This window comes from Dromaius novaehollandiae, chromosome 19, assembly GCF_036370855.1.
Source record: "Dromaius novaehollandiae isolate bDroNov1 chromosome 19, bDroNov1.hap1, whole genome shotgun sequence".
NCBI lineage: Eukaryota > Metazoa > Chordata > Aves > Casuariiformes > Dromaiidae > Dromaius > Dromaius novaehollandiae.
The window spans coordinates 5,160,733-5,179,786 of NC_088116.1; the positions used below are offsets into that span (position 1 = coordinate 5,160,733).

Here is a 19,054-nt window from a genome sequence, read left to right on the forward strand (position 1 = left end):
TTAACTGGGAGGTGTTAATTCTGCAACTTGGATTATTGCCTTTCGCTTCAGAGTAGTCTTCAGAGTCTTTATGCTAAGAGAAGACAAAATCAGGGAAGTTTATATTAAATAGAACACAATTGAGTCAAATATGAAGAATAAAAATGTTCTTAAGAAACAGAAAAAACACAAATTTGAATGTACCCTCGATCATTATGTTAAAAGCCTAATTTTCAGAGTTTTCAATTCTATGGTGTAGCTTTTACTATTTCTTTTTGTACCTTTACGCAAGGTTAGATATTCCCCATTTAATTTCTAAGCATAATACATGTTTGGACACAGTGAATTTCAGAGTTGTGAATACAGCTATATAGATATTGGGTATTGTGGGGCAGTTCCTGTTGGAAATTGCCACATGAACCTGCTATTTTTGGTTTTCTTGTCTATGTATTGACTAATAGAGCTGAAACAGACTGTAGTGTTTAATACACATTTTTTTTTACCTCCAAGTTCTCCAGCCAGCTCCTCACCAAGTAATAACCAATATACCCGAAGGAGTCCGCCTTCCGACAACCAGACCCACCAGACCACCGCCACCACTCATTCCATCCTCCAAAACAAGTGTGCCATCAGAAAAACCTTCCTTTATCATGGGAGGCTCAATCTCACAAGTAAGATAATATATTCTTTGAGAATCTGTGTTTACATCAGTTTACAATATTAACATCTAAGAGCTGTACCTGCCTCTTCTTGAAAGTTCGGGAATTACAGGTGCCTTATAAAAGAGAATAAGCTGCAGTCATTTACATTTAGTAGCATGGTTGAGTATGTTCAGTTTAGATGAACTGTATCTCCAAACTAGCAGAGAGACAAGACTCCTTGTGTTCTGTGCTTTGATACTCTGCAGTGGTGCTACCATAGCTTTTTAAGATAGGATCATAGTAGATTTACCATTCTGCTTTAAACATACATGTAAATCTTCATTCCAGAAACAAGATTTAACATAATACACTTGTTGTTTCAGGGAACACCTGGCACTTATTTAACATCCCATAGTCAAGCTTCCTACACCCAAGAAACAGCAAAGCCATCAGTGGGTTCTATATCTCTTGGGTTGCCAAGGCAGCAGGAGTCGGCCAAATCTGGTAGGAAAGAAAAAGCTGACATGAGCATTTTATATAGACTATTTAATGACTCATAACTAAGGAAACAAAAAAACCACTTTTTTTTCCTCTTCTTCTGAGTAGCTTCCCTGCCCTATATCAAACAAGAAGAATTCTCTCCTAGAAGTCAGAATTCCCAACCTGAGGGACTCTTGGTCAGGGCACAACATGAAGGTGTGGTTCGAGGTAAAGTCATACTGATTAAGTAAGAAACTTTATCAGAGCCTGATGAAAATGAAAGAATTAGCTTCTGTAGCCAAAACTGCTAAAGTGTCATTTTTAAGTATTAAATGGTTAATCTGGTCCTTCTTTTCTGAGGCATGTATACAATGTGTATTTGTAACTAGCTCCTCCTATCTGCACGTTTAGTTAAAAACATTTGTTTCAAGGCATTGCCAAATTTAAACTTTAATTGTCTACTAGAGCATACACAGAGCAATACACATGAAATTTAGCAATATATCAAAAGAAAGGAAATTAAATACCACAGATTGTTTCACGTATTATCTGTGAAGGACTAAGCTAAAAGAGGAAATGGTTTAACTGCCTCAAATGCAAGTTTTCCTTGTATTTTAGTATAAACAGCTCTCATTATAGAGAGTTCTTAATTATATCAAGTAGAGTAGCTACCTTTTTTCATGTGTGTGTGTGAGATTTTTCAGGATATCTTTTTATTTCAAACAGGTACCACAACAATACAGGAAGGAAGTATAACACGAGGAACTCCAACCAATAAAGTTTCTGTTGAGACCATTCCTTCTTTGAGAGGCTCCATTACTCAGGTATTTTTCTCCTTACTGAGAAGGTTGTAGCAAACTAGCATATTTAAACTATTGCTGTGAACATATTTACATGTCTAAAAAAGTAAGTTAGTATCACAGAACAGGAACTGCCTCAAAAAAGAAGGTTTAAGTACAATCCAGTAGTCAAATCCCACTGTAACTGAAGTCAGTGTTGCCAAGATTTCATCTTGACGTATTCGAGTCTTTAAATTTTGTAACTGAAATCACCGGAGCTTTTAATATGCCTGAGTGAAGGCTTAGGAGCAACTTCTGTGAAAATAGTATCATACCTGAGTGCAAAAAATAAAATTATAACCAGTCTTGCACAGGTGCTGTTTAAAGCCCGAAAGGTAAATTAAGCCCTTTTGTCTCATCATCTTATAAATATTACTATTTTGGTTGGCCTCCAGTCTCTAGTTACAGGAGCAATTCTCTTCTCAGAAGGGAAGTTTCATGACTTTATGAAGCCATTAGGTTATATCTCTCTCTAAAGTAGTGTAGTATATGCCATCTCCTCCAAAATGGTATAATAGGGCAAATGTCCCAGGTCACAAAATAGGTAGTGGTATCATACTTCCTATTCTTCTTCCTGAAGATGGCAATGAATTGTTTACTAATCACTTTACTAAGATTTAGATTAAATCTCTAATAATAGAGGCAGAAATTTAAGTCGTACTGCTTGATAAATTATTTGGTTTTCTAGATCTAAAATCTAGGGGTTTTTTTTTCCTTCTGTGCTCCCTATTCTGTTGCATAAGTATGCATATTCTAAATTCTGTTTGACTGATCTAAATGCAGGGTACACCGGCTCTGTCCCAGTCTGGCATAGCAGCTGATACATTATTGAAAGGAACTATCACCAGACTAGCTACAGAAGATAGCAGCCCAGAAAAGTGCCGAGAGGAAGCTGCAGCCAAAGGCCATGTTATTTATGAAGGCAAAAGTGGACATATTTTGTCTTATGATAGTGAGTATTTGTATATTCTACCTGATCAAAGTCAAGATTACAGTGGGTTCTGCTTTTAAAATCCATAGCTGAAGTATATCTTCCTCCCAGTCAATAGGTATAAACCTCACCGGGGTGCAATCTGGGAGAAGCTTTGACCTGCCTGTGTATTTTGAGGGGATAGAAATTAAAATGATCCAGAAATTGTGCCTGTTCTCTGAGCCTCCTGTACTGTGTAGCAGAAAAACAGTTAAGCTGTTTAATTTCTGTGCCATCCATTTCCAATTTGTCCAGGAACACTTTTGTTTTGAAGGTTATGGAAACACTTAAAATGTTCCACATAAAAAATCAAAAGTAATGTGTCCTTCAACTTTGAACTTCAGTACAAATACTGATAAATAAGTAACTTTTTGAACAAATTTTTGTTAACAAACCATGAAAAATTTCCTTTGAGATTTAATGTTTCGGTATTATATTGAAGCTGTGTTGTTAAGGTATTGTGTTTTCTGGTCCCATTATTAAATGTATTACTCACTTTTTTCCTCCCCTTTCCCTAACCACATTCTTGTAAACTTTGGCAGCTATCAAAAATGTTCGTGAAGGAACAAGGAGTCCAAGAACTGCTCATGAAATTGGTTTAAAGAGAAGTTATGATACAATGGAAGGAAATATAAAACAAGGAATGTCAATGCGGGAGTCTCCGGTGTCTGCACCACTGGAAGGTAAAATGGCTGCTTCTAAGGTGTTGTGTATTTTATTAAAACCTTTCTGTGTTGGTACAAGAGAGTTTAGATCTGTTTTCTAGAGCAGACTAAAAGAGAAATTAGATTTAAATGTTATGTTACTGACCAAATTCATGTAATAACTGCTGCAATAAAAGCAGGCTGGAGATATTACTGGAGTAGATAGCAGTTTTCATACTTCTTTTGGCAAAGTACGTTCCCATAATCGCAGGTAATTCAGCTAGCAATTATAAAATACAGGTCAGCTCTGCTGAAAGGAATAACTGGCTCTTCACAATCGCAGCTGGTTGTTGTAGGGCTCCAACAACACTGAGTCCTATTTGCATGGACTCCATGGAGACACCCATTCAGTGAAATACTGCTTCCCAGCTGTGGCGGAGTAATGTCATAATCGATTGGTGTGATCCTGTGCACTCGCATAAGCAATCGCTTAGATTATGCCAAGCAGACGACTTGCACTGCTGCCATATTCTGCTTTGTCCTGCTTTAGGGCATCCCTAGCATTATTTCAATTTAATACGCTCTAATCAAACTAGGAATGGAAAGGTTAAGTCAGGCCATTAAATAACTTTCTGAATGTCTTTTGAAAATACAAATATCAAGAAAATGTTTTTTGCCTAAATTCTCTCTGGAGTCTGTAAGAAAGGTTCTTGTTCTTAAAGAGCATTTTGTCCCATCTTTGATTAGCCCTGAAAGGCTATTTCGTGTGCATCTTCATCAGATGGAACAATATGAGTTGGAAAAGTTTCTAGGCTGTACATAGAAATTCAGTGCTACTTTTGAGTTCCTGATGCATTTGGTATGCTTTCTGGCTTGTTTGACATAGGAGAAGCTGCTGTAATACAGCATACCAGTGTCTCATCACTGACAGGTTTTCTTTCTGCAAACTGTGGAAAATTGTGTGTTTTTTGGGGTTTGATTTAGATTCTTACTATGGTCTATAAATTCAGCTCTGTTCAGCTGATTCAGTCTTAATTTTGATCAAGTTGGTGATGTTGAGGTATGTTTTAGCTTGGTTTTTTTTCTTCTTTTTGTTCTGCTTCCCATCTATAAATCCTTTTTTAATTATATATGTGTGTGTGTATGTATGTATGTATATATACACCTGTCAAGGGAACTGAAGCAAAGTGTTGGAGAAGCGGTGACTGCTTCTGGGAGAAGATTTAAGCTTAATTATAAAAATGTTTTGTAAATGTGTTTTGTAAAGCTGTTAAACCCTGCAACAAAGTAATGGGGTGAATACTTGGACGGAAGGGCTTTGGGGGGGGGGGTGGTTTGTTCTTTAGGGTTTTTTGGCAGGATGGTCTCTCTAACATGCTGATACAATGTCAAGCATACTGCAACTATGCCCTTTTGGCACTAATATGATATAGATAGTATCTGATGTGTGTAAGAAGGAGCACCTTTTTTGAACCCTTGTTCTTTAATTTTCTAAATTACGTTCATTTAATTTTAGGTTTAATATGCCGTGCACTACCGAGGGGCAGCCCACATGCTGAACTAAAAGAGAGAACAGTGTTGTCTGGCTCTATAATGCAAGGTAAAATTTTGCTAGTTTAGAAGGCAGACTTTTACTACATCCCAGCAATCAAGATTTCTGAAACTGAAAGCTGTTGCTAACGGTGCTAGCTGTGTTAAAGGTGGAGCCTGTTAGATTTGTTTTCAGAGCATAAATTTTCTATAGGGAGCTTTCTGATATGCTATATACAAAGTTCATGTGTAGACATTGCATTTTTTTCCTTTTGCAAAATGGGTTGTTGTTATTATGAATACTTGGTAATTAGCACCTTTTTTTTTTAAAATGAACACTAGGCATTTAGCCATTTTAGCCATTTTAAATGAACACTAGACATCTGAGATGTATGTTATTGCCTTTATCTCAGCATCTGAAGTAACTTGTGATCCGTTTAGTAGCTTGAATATTTGTTCAGTGTTATTTTCTTTTTTTCCTCTTTTAGTTTTCCAAACGTGTTATAATAGCCTATGACAAATAAAAAGACAGTGATTGCTAACACCAGTGATATGACTCTTTCTTTCTTTCTATAAAAGGCACACCAAGAGCAACAGCTGAAAGTTTTGAAGAAGGCCTGAAATATCCTAAACAGATTAAGAGAGAGTCACCTCCCATAAGGACATTTGAAGGAGCCATTACTAAGGGGAAGCCATATGATGGAGTTACTACTATAAAAGAAATGGGTCGTTCCATCCATGAAATCCCAAGACAGGATCTATTGAGCCAAGAAAGTCGCAAGACTCCTGAAATGGTGCAGACGACCAGGCCAATCATAGAGGGCTCCATATCTCAGGTAAATATACAAAGGAGTACTGGACAGTTGCTTGAAAACTCAGTAATGAATCAATTCAGGATATTGGCATAATCAGAAATGTTGTGGCAGGGGTTGTTTTGTTTTTATACAGGAAACTACCCACTTGTAAAGCTTTAAAATATTTTCTGCTTATTAGAAAAACCCTGACATTGCATGTGCAGGGGACACCCTTGCGAGCAAGTGTTGGAGAGCTGACAAATAACGATGGCTAAGATCCAGTTGTATTGTGTGCTGTAGTATTAGAAAATGTGATAGAGGCAATGAACTGTGATGAAAACAAAACGATTTCTTAGCAGCAGTGGAACACTGGCAAGGTAGCCTTACCTGATCTTTTTCACCTTTGCAGGGTACACCCATAAAATATGAAAGCAACTCTGGCCAGTCTGCAATCAAACACAATGTAAAATCTTTAATCACTGGACCAAGCAAGCTACCCCGTGGAATGCCTCAGCTGGAAATGGTGCCAGAAAACGTGAAGGTGGTGGAGCGAGGAAAATATGAAGATGTGAAGACCGGGGATGCAGTACGTTCCCGTCACACGTCAGTAGTCAGCTCTGGTCCCTCTGTTCTCAGGTCAACTCTTCATGAAACTCCCAAATCACAACTGAGCCCTGGGATTTATGATGATACCAATGCACGAAGGACACCTGTGAACTATCAGAGTCCAATGTCCAGAAGTTCACCTATGATGAATAGAGTTAGTGAAGGTATGTTATCCCTATCTGGAGTAAGATAAGGACTTTGAATAATTTCATTTAAAATTTATTATTAAACTATTTTCTGTAGTCTGTTTCACTTCATTTTTACTCTAATCATTCTGCTCAATTTGGAGGGTGGCTGGCAGGAATTTTAGAAGGCCCTAAGCTGTTAAATTAAATACAAAAATGAAAATCTGCCATACTGTAGTATGGAGGTAGGAGGTAGTTCGGTCTCAATTTGCATTTGATTCTGGATCTCATTGAAAGTGTTCACAGAATCACAGAATGGTTACGGTTGGAAGGGACCTCTGGAAATCATCTAGTCCAACCCCCCTGCTCAAGCAGGGTCACCTAGAGCACATTGCACAGGATTGTGTCCAGGCGGGTTTTGAATATCTCCAGAGAAGGAGACTCCAGAGCCTCTCTGGGCAACCTGTTCCAGTGCTCTGTCACCCTCGCAGTAAAGAAGTTTTTCCTCGTATTCAGATGGAACCTTCTGTGTTTCAGTTTGTGCTCGTTGCCTCTTGTCCTGTCGTTGGACACCACTGAAAAGAGTCTGGCCCCATCCTCTTGACACCCTCACTTAAGATATTTGTATACATTGATAAGATCCCCTCTCAGTATTCTCTTCTCTAGGCTAAGTAGGCCCAGCTCTCTCAGCCTTTCCTCATAGGGGAGATGCTCCAGTCTCTTAATCATCTTCGTAGCCTTACGCTGGACTCTCTCCAGTAGTTCCATGTCTCTCTTGTACTGGGGAGCCCAGAATTGGACACAGTACTCCAGATGTGGCCTCACCAGGGCTGAGTAGAGGGGGAGGATCACCTCCCTTTACCTGCTGGCAACACTTCCTAATGGACCCCTAATGCTCGTGTTGCCTACAAGTGTAATGTTTTGAGGGTAGGTGCTATTAGTGAATGGTAGAGGTAACCAGATGAGGAGGATAGTATGATAAAGTGCAGGCCCAGCCTAGTTAGCTGGATTTAAGATTTTTCACCAGGAAGAGCTCATAGTATAAAATGTTCTGTGATTTATTGTAGCAGATCAAAGGGTCCACTAGAACCTTCCTTGGAAACCAGTTGATGCTTATAGCTGAATCTTCTATTGGAAATAAATATTTTTCCTTGTGTTTGTTAGCTGGAATATCTTCTGGCAAGCCAGCAAATCATGAAAGGAAAAATACGCTTACTCCGACACAGAGAGAAAGTGTGCCTGCAAAATCTCCAGTCCCAGGGGTTGATCCTGTAGTGACTCACAGTCCTTTTGACCCCCATCACAGAGGAGCCACTCCTGAAGTCTACAGGAGTCACCTCCCTCCTCACTTAGATCCTGCAATGCCATTTCACAGGGCTCTGGATCCTGGTAAATATGTGGAGTTTGTTTGCTTTATTTATTTATTTATTTTAAAAATGTATACTTTGCACAGAAAAGATGTCTCTAAAAAGCGCAAATATCAATGGGTGGATGTGATTTATAAAGGATTATATACACTCTTGTGGTTTGGTTTCATTTTGGTGGAGGTTTAATATCTAACCAGGAAACTTCTTAAGTATTCTTATATAATACTGACAGATCACTTCTGTTATTTTAAAAGTTCAGATAGTATTTTGAAATAAGCATCTGTGAAATGCATTAGAAGCTTTCAGGAAAGCTGTACAAAGGGTGTGGAAGATGCTACAGAGTTAAAGAGTAATCAGGACCCCTCTGTTCAGGACTATGACTCTCACTGGGGGATTATCTCTAGAATACCCTCAGATGATACTAAATATACCAGATTTACTTTTAACCTATTGATCAGTCCACCTCTGTGAGGTATTCTAGCTTTCTGTAGGTATTTCAGCCTTCACTACATCAGAATTTCAGGATTTATAATTTATCTAAGTCTTCTGTGATGCAGATCTTCAGTCTGGATTGTTTAGCTTTTTCTGTCTTCTATGTGCAGTGCATAAACACAAAAACATCAGTATGAAAATGCTCGTTTATTTCTTCTGGAGCTGGCTAGAAAGAATTAATAGCACTTCCCATTGAAACTAAAGAAACATCCTAAAGCTTTGGTTCTGTGTCACTAGTGCTGCTTGCTAGATTTTCTTTTTCCTTCCTCATCCTCAGCTGCTGCTGCTTACCTGTTCCAAAGGCAGCTTTCACCCACGCCTGGCTACCCCAGTCAGTATCAGCTTTATGCTATGGAGAATACACGACAGACAATCCTAAATGACTACATTACCTCACAGCAGATGCAAGTCAATTTACGTCCTGATGTAACCAGAGGATTATCTCCTAGAGAGCAAACTTTAGCTCTCCCATACACTGGCGCAAGAGGTACATCTTTTTTTCTGATATTCTTTAAAGCATGTTTTGGATATATGGTTTGATGCATTATTTTTTGCTTGTTTTGTATTTTTTTAATATATATATATTTGCATATATGTGCATACACATATGTATGTGTTTGTAAATGAGTGGTCATATGTCTAACTGGCTTCTGCAGGTGTAAAGCAAAACTATATAATCCATATTGCTAGAATAAAGGGAAAGCTAAAACACTTATTTGTGTTCAAGAAGCAAAACTGTTTTACATTTGTTTAAACTGATATTCAGGAGCATATTCTAACTCATCTTTGAACTTCAGAAAGGAGAGTTATATCAAAATGAGAGCTTCTTTATAATGAAAATAAAAGCAGCAGCTAAAAAGATAAGGTCTGTAGAAGACATATTTTAGATAGCCAGTAAATGTGTGACCTGTGGCAGGATGGGAAAAAACTTCAATAAATCAGGACATTTGAAAACACATAACAGCAGTGGGACAAAACTATTAAAAGTAAAAAGACATCTTTGAAAGTGTAAGTCTTCAAACAAAGAAAACGGAAGTCTTGATGAGTTAAACGTAAGAGCATAAAGGACAAAAATTGAGGAACAACTTATAAAGGCAAATGAACTAGTAACTTCAAACTCATCAGATGCCAGGAACCTGCCAGAGAGAGCCGAGAAATGACCAGAACTTAAAAGTAATGCTTTAGAAGATGAGGCCGTTACAGAAAAACAGAGTGACTACTGTGCAACTCTGTTCATTGTGAAGAGACTTGAAGAGATTTCTGTGCTGGAGTTTTTATTTATGGGACATGAGTTTGAAGAACTGTTTCACATTGAAATGTCAAGAGAAATCTTAGAACAAATTAGTAAAATGAATAGTTGTGGATCACTGGCACTACATGACGTTCACCCAGAAGCTATGAACTTAGCAGGAAATAATCAAGCTACCAGCTTGGTTACTGGCTGTGATATGTCTGTCTGTTGCTTAAATCTGTTTGATAGTTATAGGTGGAATGGAAGGTAGCAAATGTGGATAAATTGCCTGCGAATAAAAATACACTAACAGGCACTGATACAATGGGGAAGAATCAGTCTGGCTTTTTAGGATAGATGTAGGTTTTGGTCACTTACAAATTTCCTTGGAGGGAATTGACTGAGCATATGGATAAGAGTATTTCAGTTGGTGTGAGGTATTTAGTTTTCTGAGAAGTTTTGATAGTCTCAAACTCTTAGAGAAATCAAATAGCCTTGGGACTAAGATATAAGATCTTGTAGTCTTTTAATTAGTTGGAAAAGAAGGAATAAGTGGTTGTTTTTCATAGTAGAGGAAGTTACATCGGAGCTCCAGTGGGACCTGTGCACTTTCAACATTTCATTTCATTTCATGAATATAAGTGATCTGGAGAAGGGGGTGAATACTAAGGTAATACCATTTTGCTGATAGATCAGATTATTCAGAAAAGCTGAAGTGTACTTTTGTCAAGGGCAATTAAATGGAGTGCTACAAATGCAAATTTTCACTTAATATATTCCTAAATTGCTGATTGGCAGAGTTGTTATCACCCAAGAGGTGGAATATAGTTCTAAACCTGTCTTATTCTTACATTCTTTCCACTAAGCATTCACTGCTGACCGTTATCAGGGAACAGAATATATACTGCATGGACCTTTGGTGTGTCCTTGAATGGTCATTCTTATGTATGTCATCTCCTAACAGGAATTATTGACCTGAACAACATGGCTCCCACTATCTTAGTGCCTCATCCTGGAGGAACAAGCACACCACCCATGGAGAGAATCACTTACATCCCTGGTACCCAGCTTACATTCCCTCCTAGGCCTTACAATCCTGCTTCTCTGTCACCAGGTATGAGCCAGTATCATTTGATGATGTCTCTAATTCTCTGTCATACTGAGATAACTGACTATTCAGCTGTCACTAATGTCATGTTTTGATGTTTTCTCAGGTAATGCTATTTGTATGCACTTCTCACTTGGATAGCAAAGGTTTTGTTAATGATGTCCTTATAGTTGCAGTAGCAGCTGAAGGAGCACTGACAAATTCAGAATTTGCCTCATTCTGTCAGGTCTTTCTTTATAGTCATCTGATTATATGACCTCACTAATCTCATATTACATGTGTTAAGGGGTGGAATTTCGGTCTATAAGGCGGCTACTTGAGTTGTTACTTGAGCTTTCCACTGTCTCACTCTGTTAAGCTTTTGTCCTCTTAGGTAAGTGGGTAGACTTGAGTGGAATGGAAATATATTTGGGAAATTTGCTGTAAGTGGATGGCAGAATATAATGGCAAGTGTGTACATCAAATTGCACTAAACTTGTGAATATCTCTTTGCTATTTCAAACATTTTATTTTGTGGACCTTCCAGGACACCCTACACACCTGGCAGCTTCTGCAGCTGCAAATGCTGAAAGGGAGCGGGAAAGGGAAAGGGAGAAGGAACGGGAAAGGGAGAGGGAACGAGAGCGGGAACGGGAACGAGAGAGAGAGAGAATAGCTTCAGTTCCTGCTGAACTTTATCTTCGACCAGGTAATTGCATGTTGCTGTATTTCGATCAGCCTTGCTGTGGAAGTAACTGCTCATTTTCTATATCCACTGTTAGCAAAATGCAGCTTATTAACAATGTATTACACGGTATTGTTTGGGTTTACTCTGCACTGGAGAGGTTCCTAACACCTAGCAGTCCTGGTTGTAACTGCAACTTCAGCAAGTAGCATGCTTCTTGGTCATGTAGTACCTAGGGAATGGTGTGAATCCCAGTCATCGCTATCACAACTTGCATTTCATTTAGAGCGTTATCGAAAGAACACTGTCATTTAAAACTTTTACTGCCATATCTAGAGTGGTGGAGGCAACTGGAAAAGGGTATAGAGAAGGAGTCAGTGTTGATACATAATTCTGCATTCTTATAAGAATGACTTATATGATCCCATAATGTCCTCCACTTTTTTTCCCCCTCTATGTTTTCTAGGTACAGAGCAGCCTGGCAGACCTGGCAGTCATGGATATGTTCGCTCTCCGTCCCCTTCAGTCAGAAGCCAGGAAAACATACTGCAGCAAAGGCCTAGTATTTTTCAAGGAACCAATGGGACAAGTGTAATCACACCTTTGGATCCTGCTGCTCAGCTACGTATCATGTATGTTTCTTAAATTATTGTTGCAGAGACATCTGTTCTAATACTTGAGCTTATGAAAAGGTGCGTTTAGTGTGAGGAAAATTATAAGAGACAAGGAGTTACCACTATCTGATGGCCCTTCAACTTATCAGAAATGCTCTATTTCATTCTCACCCAGTCTAGTTTGGATAGAAATTAGTGTCACAGAAGCTTCACTTGATTGTACTCATGATCTTGCTCTAGTTCTTTTTCTTGTGATGTAATTCAGAATATTTGATATTTGCCAACAGGCAGCTCACCCCTGGAGCTCCCTCCATAACTCAAGGGTTGCCTGCTTCCCGTTACAATACTGCAGCTGATGCCCTTGCAGCCCTAGTAGATGCTGCAGCCTCTGCTCCTCAGATGGAAGTTGCCAAAGCAAAAGAGAGCAAGCATGAAGGAACAAGGATAGAAGAGAATATGGGGCGCAGGTCAGCTGTGGTTACTGAGCAGCAGCAGCAGATGGAACAGAAAACACTGGAGATAGAAAAGAGACCTGTTCAGTGCCCATATACTTCTGCAAATTTTTCCAGTGGCAAGTCCCAGGGTCAGTCTTCATCAGTAGTCTATTCAGAGGCTGGTAAAGAGAAAGGACCTCCTCCTAAATCCAGGTACGAGGAAGAGCTGAGAACTCGAGGAAAGACCACAATTACTGCTGCTAACTTCATAGATGTGATCATCACTCGACAGATTGCTTCAGACAAGGATGCACGAGACAGGGGCTCTCAGAGTTCCGATTCTTCCAGTAGTTGTATGTATTTTAATAACTACCAACTACTTTATTGTCTTGTCTTAGCCTCTTAAGGAGATAATAGGCTGTGAAACGATTCTAAAGTTTAATGATAAAATGCTCAGCTCTGCACAGTAGAGGCGCTTCATAGGCAAATACAGCTTTTGCATATAGTGACTCAAGATTTTTGCAGAATCATACGTGTTTGGCTTTGTCTAAATTCAGATTCCATCCTGTATCTTGAACTGCAGGATAATAAAGCTAACCTTATTAGAGGTCATGAGACCTTCCCAAATTACTGGGTTTACATGGCAATACTATTTTGTGGAAATAATTTTTTGTTTCGCCATGTTTGTCATGAGAAAACAGTGTTTTGACTTTCACTAGTGTGATTTTAATGAAAGCATTAGCACTGGTGTGTATAGGCAATGAAAACCACCTGTGATATTTACAGTTTATTCCATAACCTCTGTTTGATATTCAGTATCTTCCCACCGGTATGAAGCTCCTGGAGATGCCATTGAAGTGATTAGTCCTGCAAATTCACCTGTACCTACTCAAGAAAAGCTGCAGCCCTATCAGCAAGAGGCACCCAAACCAAGCCAGGCAGAAAGTAAGTTTATCTGCATATGCAAACATTCTAATCATTGTCTTGCATATATTTACAAGCTCCATGAACTCAAAATAAACTATGTCAACAGTTTGTAAGTCACTACTTGCCACGCTCGTGGCTTTTGAGAAACCTTTGTTGAAGTATGTTGTTGCAGTGGTCTTTGGAAGAACTTCAGTAAATGCATTAGAACTGGCACTTGATATTCAATAGAGCTCTTTTACATTATAGTCTAGCTGATTTAATAAGAAATTTATTTTCACAGATGTATTCTTTAAAATTACTGTGTGTTGATGTTGATGCCCACATTTTTTATCTATTGAAAAAGCTCAGACTATTACGGTAGAGTTTGCTGATGAGAAATGAGGTGAATTTCCGCTGCGTTGTGAAATTAAGTTCTGGTTATCTGTCTTGAATCATAGAGCCTTAAGTTGTAGGGAAAAGGTGGTAATCACGCAGGATACCTAAAATCTAATGCAGAAACACTTCTTTGAAAGTTATATGCTTACAGATTTTAAAACTTGAAGCTTCAGTATTACAGTGTCTTAATAGGTTGACCTTTACTTTTTCAACTAGGTGACCCAAACAGGCAATATGAGGGGCCGATTCACCGTTACAGGACACAACAGGAACCTCCTTCACCCCAGCAACCCCCACCTCCTTCCTCGCAAGCAGAAGGGATGGGACATGTGCCCAGGACCCATCGACTAATCACCCTTGCTGACCACATCTGTGTAGGTTTATCTGCATGTATCTTTTTAGACTTTAAAAGTTATATTTTGATTATGAAAGCACATGTTCTGGAACATTAGTAAAATTAATAATTGCAGGATTAGTCCTGAGGGTGTGATAAATAGTAAAAATAGTAATGTGTCTCAACTTTAAAATTGTCTTATTTGTTGCAATTAGTCTCATGTTCATCTAGTGCATGAATAAGTACACTCTGGCTAATGTCTGACCGAGGTATCCCTTTTTTTTTTTTTTTTTTTTTTTTTGGCCACAATCAGCAAATTATTACACAAGACTTTGCTAGAAACCAAGCAACCTCTCAGGCACCCCTGCAGCCTCCCACCAGTACATTCCAGAATTCCACCCCTGCTCCAACACCTGTTTCTACCCGGGCAAAGACATCAAACCGCTACAGCCCTGAGTCACAGCCCCAGTCTGTCCACCATCAACGGCCAGCTGCTAGAGTGTCACCTGAAAATCTCTCCGACAAGTCCAGGGGAAGGTAATGCTTGTAATCAGTTCAACCCCTAATTTAATTAATGTCCAAGTAAGGTGTTTGCAAAAATTAGTATGATAATATTTAGATCGGGGTGATAGCTGTCCTTTAATCTTTTTTTAGATGCCTCAAGGCAATATCTGTCTTGTATTGTTTTTGACAATTGTTTGGACTCATAATACAGTTTATAACTGTGTTCCCTTCACTGCTGATGCTTAATTCCCAAACATTAGAAGAGTTAAAGTGTTTAATCACTTAGAACTAATCAGAATCATTATGGATAATTCAAAGTCTTGTTTTTGAGATCACCAAGAATATTAAAGCATATAAGATATATAACTTGAATGCATAGATATAAGATAAAAATTGAAGATATAAAGATATAATTTATAAGATATAAATTGAATGCAATTACATGCAGTAAGAGTACTTATCTGTCTCTGAACTATGAATGTAGACCAGGAAAATCTCCAGAGAGAAGTCATGTCTCTTCAGAGCCCTATGAGCCAATCTCGCCACCTCAGGTTCCAGCTGTACATGAGAAACAGGACAATGTTCTACTGCTTTCCCAAAGAACTGAGCCTACTGAACAGAGGTATGTGCAGAACTGAATTTTAAAAACATTATTCTGGATCTTGGGCTGCAAACAGTATCCAGTTTCTGAAGTGGAGCTGTACGTTCTAATCGCAAAAATAATAGTTAAAGCACTCTTTCCCTGGTACTGCAAGGCAAGTCGTTTAATCACTGTGGATCCTTTTGCAGTAGCATTCAAAATTTTCTAGTTGAGAGATGCTTTGGGAGGCCTGAGTGAAACCTCATATGTTCATGTTCTGAAACACAGAACGTGTTCTCTCTTTGTCTGTCTGTCTGTCTCAATAATCCAGGCTTGTCCTGCCTGCTTGGCACTCTGAATACTGTCCAGCTGCCTGGTAAAGTGTGGAGGAACCCAGGCTTCCAACACAAATGACTCTAAAGTAGCTTGTCACATTAAACGTCACTCAGCTTAGGGGCTTTATTTCTAGCAGGTGGGATGGTGGGGTGTCAGGAGGTCCATACATCCCTGTTTCCCAGGGTTACTTGTCAGTCTGCCAGATCTGCAACAGAAGCCTACACAGGATCCCTGGCAGACTGCATCAGTGCTGATTCTCCAAATATCTGGCAGCCACACACTGAAATGGATGCTTCTGTCATTTGCCCAGCTCCCTGCTGCAGAAGGAATAGCAGCCAGCACACCCACCATGTACTTTTAAAAAGTGGTTTAACAATTAACTAGAAGCAAGTTTTAGCTTGAACAAAACTTAATTGTTTAGAAATACATTCTCCTTCTAGAATAGAGACAAAAAGTGACAATCTGGGAACTAGTCCTTAAGAAGTGTCTGGTGAGAATTACTCCAAGCTCATGCTGATGAAACTTTTTTCTTAATTTTTGGTCTGCAGTTGTAAGCAGGGTTCTTGCAGTCCCTGATGGATATTAGCAAGATGGCAAGAAATTTTCAAGAATGTGGCAGAGGGAATTGCTCTTCTTGAAATTTTAAGAACTTTGGTTCTAGAAAAGCTAGAGTCTTTTTTAGTTTATTTTTAGATCTTTTTTTTTTAAGTTTAGTTATCTTGAAATTGAAAGCCAATTTGCCACCTTTCTTCTTAAATAAACTCAAGTATTGTAGGCACCACAGTGACTATGACTTAGAGTTGATCATTTTTGTTTGTTTTGAAGCTGTACAGTCTGTTCCTGACTCTGGTATTAACCAGGTGCACAGCTTAGATTCTCACCTGAATTTTTTATGCTTTGGGGATTTTTGTTGTGTTAAATTCTGTAATTGGAGTACTGGTACTTTTATCATCTTTGTAAACAGCTTTAAAATATCCATATTTTAAGACACACAGATAAAATGCATGTCTTTTTAGTTTGATATTTACTTTAGCAATTTTTTTGTACCTTAATATGACAGAAATTATGGACAGAAAGTGTGCCAGCTACTATGAATGTAAAATTGATGAGGAGTGTGAAATACTGAACACAGATTCTGGTCTGAATCTGTGCCATAGAACAAGGATGGCTAATTGGTAGCCCTCAAGCCAAATCCCAGAGCATATGGCTATTTTTATCAGCTTTCCAAGAATGCCTGAAATAGCTTATTTGTTTGGACCATATGTGACAGTGTGGGTTAGCAGAGTAAGAAGAAATACGTCCTTTCTGGTGGCATACTGGGGACAAAAGTGAGAAGAGGATTAAAAGGGTTGGAAATTCGTAGGGAGGTGGGAGCAGCCAGGATGAGTATTTGGGCTTTTAGCTTAAATGTTTAGAGACATGCTAATTTTCAGTGAAAATTTTACCAGCATGCAGGTTGCAGGGCAGAAACAGAGATGCCTGAGGTGATTCATGTGAGCACTGTCTCTGCACCATTCTTCAGCACAGACTACAACACTGTCACTTTTTCTGTGAGCTATCATATGTTTATCCATTTCTTGGAAAAAGCAAATGTCTCTGGACAGTCATTATATTGGTCTAGTCCCCAAGCAACAGGCTGAGGGCAAAAATGTGTATGAAAGTTGGCTGTTTCTGCCTGACTGCTTTTAGAAAGATTGAAATGTATACCTTGAAAAATGTTGTCTGACACACATTGGTCTTGGCAGGACTGACTCTCGCTCTCCAGGTAGTATGAGCTACCTGCCTTCATTTTTCACCAAACTTGAGAACACGTCACCAATGGTGAAATCCAAGAAACAGGAGATATTTCGAAAGCTGAACTCATCTGGTGGAGGTGACTCTGACATGGGTATGCAGAACTTGCCCTTTCACTGTATTTTTCGAGCTTAAGGTTTATATGACTGCCTTTCACAAATGTCCTAAACTAAGTATGTTTCTTAAAACATACGAATGAACATAAACGTATGAATATAAAAACATATATTATTTATAACTGAACAACTGGAAGATTGTTAGATTGTTTTGTTGCTGGTCTATATAGGACTTTGTCACACGTAAGCTTTTTGACCTTTAATTTGAGAGGTGGAAATGGCTTCTGAAAACTGTGGAAAAAACACATAATAAAAAAATATTAGATACTTGTTGAAACCTGAAGTTATTCTGTTTGCTTTGTGTCTGTAGTTTGCTTCATTTCAATATTAACTATTGTGTATTTTCTTTTTGGAAAAGTGTCTTGCAAACTTAAGACTTTGTATTTTTTTGGAGCTTATGATTATGGCTGTTGAAATGACATATTTTGAATACTTCATTATAGTTTCAGTAATGGACACTGACATGGTGGAATATGATACTAGAACTATATTTTGTTTTTTCTCTTATGAAACTTCAACATAAACTTGCAGCAAAATCATGAGTAGCAAGAGTTTAAGCTATTTGTGACCTCAATACCTAATGGAAAGTATTTCTTTGAAAGTGAATGCTCTTGCGTTAAGCAGCAAATTAATTTCACAGAATTTTAATTCACTTTAGTGAAGTGTATTCTGTATGATGCTGTGTTTCATTGACAAAATGAGTGCTTTTACATGGATCTGGATGTCCACAAATTTTCCAGTAATGTGATTGAGCTGAGTCACTAGCATTTTATTTCTGCACGTCAGATGCATGTCTTATTCTGTGAGAACATAGCTGCATCCGTAAGGGTTGCTGTATCTGTTTTATTGGGTCTGTATTGTGTGCACAATAGATATTGCTCTGAGTGTAAACGTGTTTGGCACGCAAACACATTTTCCATTGTTACCAGTAATCTTTTCATTTTCACTGTTATTGTTGAAAATCTTTTATTCTCTAATTGTTCTGGACAAAATATGGGTTAATGGGTTTTTGTAGCCACTCCAAAGTTGTCACTGAATCTTTGAATACATAAAAATCCTCGGTCTACAAGTTTCATATGTTAAAATATGTTAGCCAGTCAAATGCAGCTTTGCATTTTAAAGTTACATAGAAGACTGTGAAAACTCTAGCCATGACTAGGTGAGATACTTATTATACCCCAGTATAGATTCATTTTCCTGAGAAGACTTACACACACATTCATCTTACAATGTCGGGAAAGTCAAAACAGAACACTGAAATAGGTCAAAGTAATTATACCATATGCATTACAACTCTTGTAGTGATCTTCAGTACTGGAAAACCCATTTACATATTGTGCTTTAATTGCAGCAGCTGCTCAGCCAGGAACTGAAATATTCAATTTGCCAGCAGTTACTACGTCGGGTAAGTTCTTTCAGTAGAAGAAATAATGCAAGTTTCAGAGAAGGTAAACTGATCCTGTATCTTTCATTTATGTGCTTTGGAAGTCCAGTAAATCAGGAAGATGATGGAAAATTAATATCCTCCATGAAGAAAGTATTTTCTGTATCACGGGGAAAAAACAAAATG

The 19,054-nt window shown here is 38.4% G+C and overlaps 1 protein-coding gene across 7 annotated transcripts in view; it reads left to right on the top strand.

The window, feature by feature from the left end:
* The window catches only part of NCOR1 (nuclear receptor corepressor 1), a 74,350-nt gene that overhangs the window by 51,928 nt on the left and 3,368 nt on the right, over positions 1-19,054 (top strand). For 5 of the 7 annotated variants that reach the window (XM_026101376.2, XM_064523208.1, XM_064523209.1 and 2 more), the window contains exons 25-45: positions 490-650; positions 1,004-1,124; positions 1,227-1,328; positions 1,827-1,924; positions 2,723-2,891; positions 3,452-3,592; positions 5,070-5,153; positions 5,663-5,919; positions 6,287-6,647; positions 7,773-7,997; positions 8,745-8,954; positions 10,663-10,812; positions 11,333-11,494; positions 11,937-12,102; positions 12,372-12,871; positions 13,335-13,463; positions 14,037-14,194; positions 14,468-14,691; positions 15,143-15,280; positions 17,320-17,462; positions 18,836-18,889. In XM_026101376.2, the coding sequence (XP_025957161.1) occupies positions 490-650; positions 1,004-1,124; positions 1,227-1,328; positions 1,827-1,924; positions 2,723-2,891; positions 3,452-3,592; positions 5,070-5,153; positions 5,663-5,919; positions 6,287-6,647; positions 7,773-7,997; positions 8,745-8,954; positions 10,663-10,812; positions 11,333-11,494; positions 11,937-12,102; positions 12,372-12,871; positions 13,335-13,463; positions 14,037-14,194; positions 14,468-14,691; positions 15,143-15,280; positions 17,320-17,462; positions 18,836-18,889 (3,753 nt within the window). The remainder of the gene's footprint in view (positions 1-489; positions 651-1,003; positions 1,125-1,226; positions 1,329-1,826; positions 1,925-2,722; positions 2,892-3,451; positions 3,593-5,069; positions 5,154-5,662; positions 5,920-6,286; positions 6,648-7,772; positions 7,998-8,744; positions 8,955-10,662; positions 10,813-11,332; positions 11,495-11,936; positions 12,103-12,371; positions 12,872-13,334; positions 13,464-14,036; positions 14,195-14,467; positions 14,692-15,142; positions 15,281-17,319; positions 17,463-18,835; positions 18,890-19,054) is intronic. The other 2 variants (XM_026101378.2, XM_064523207.1) reach the window with 1 other exon arrangement.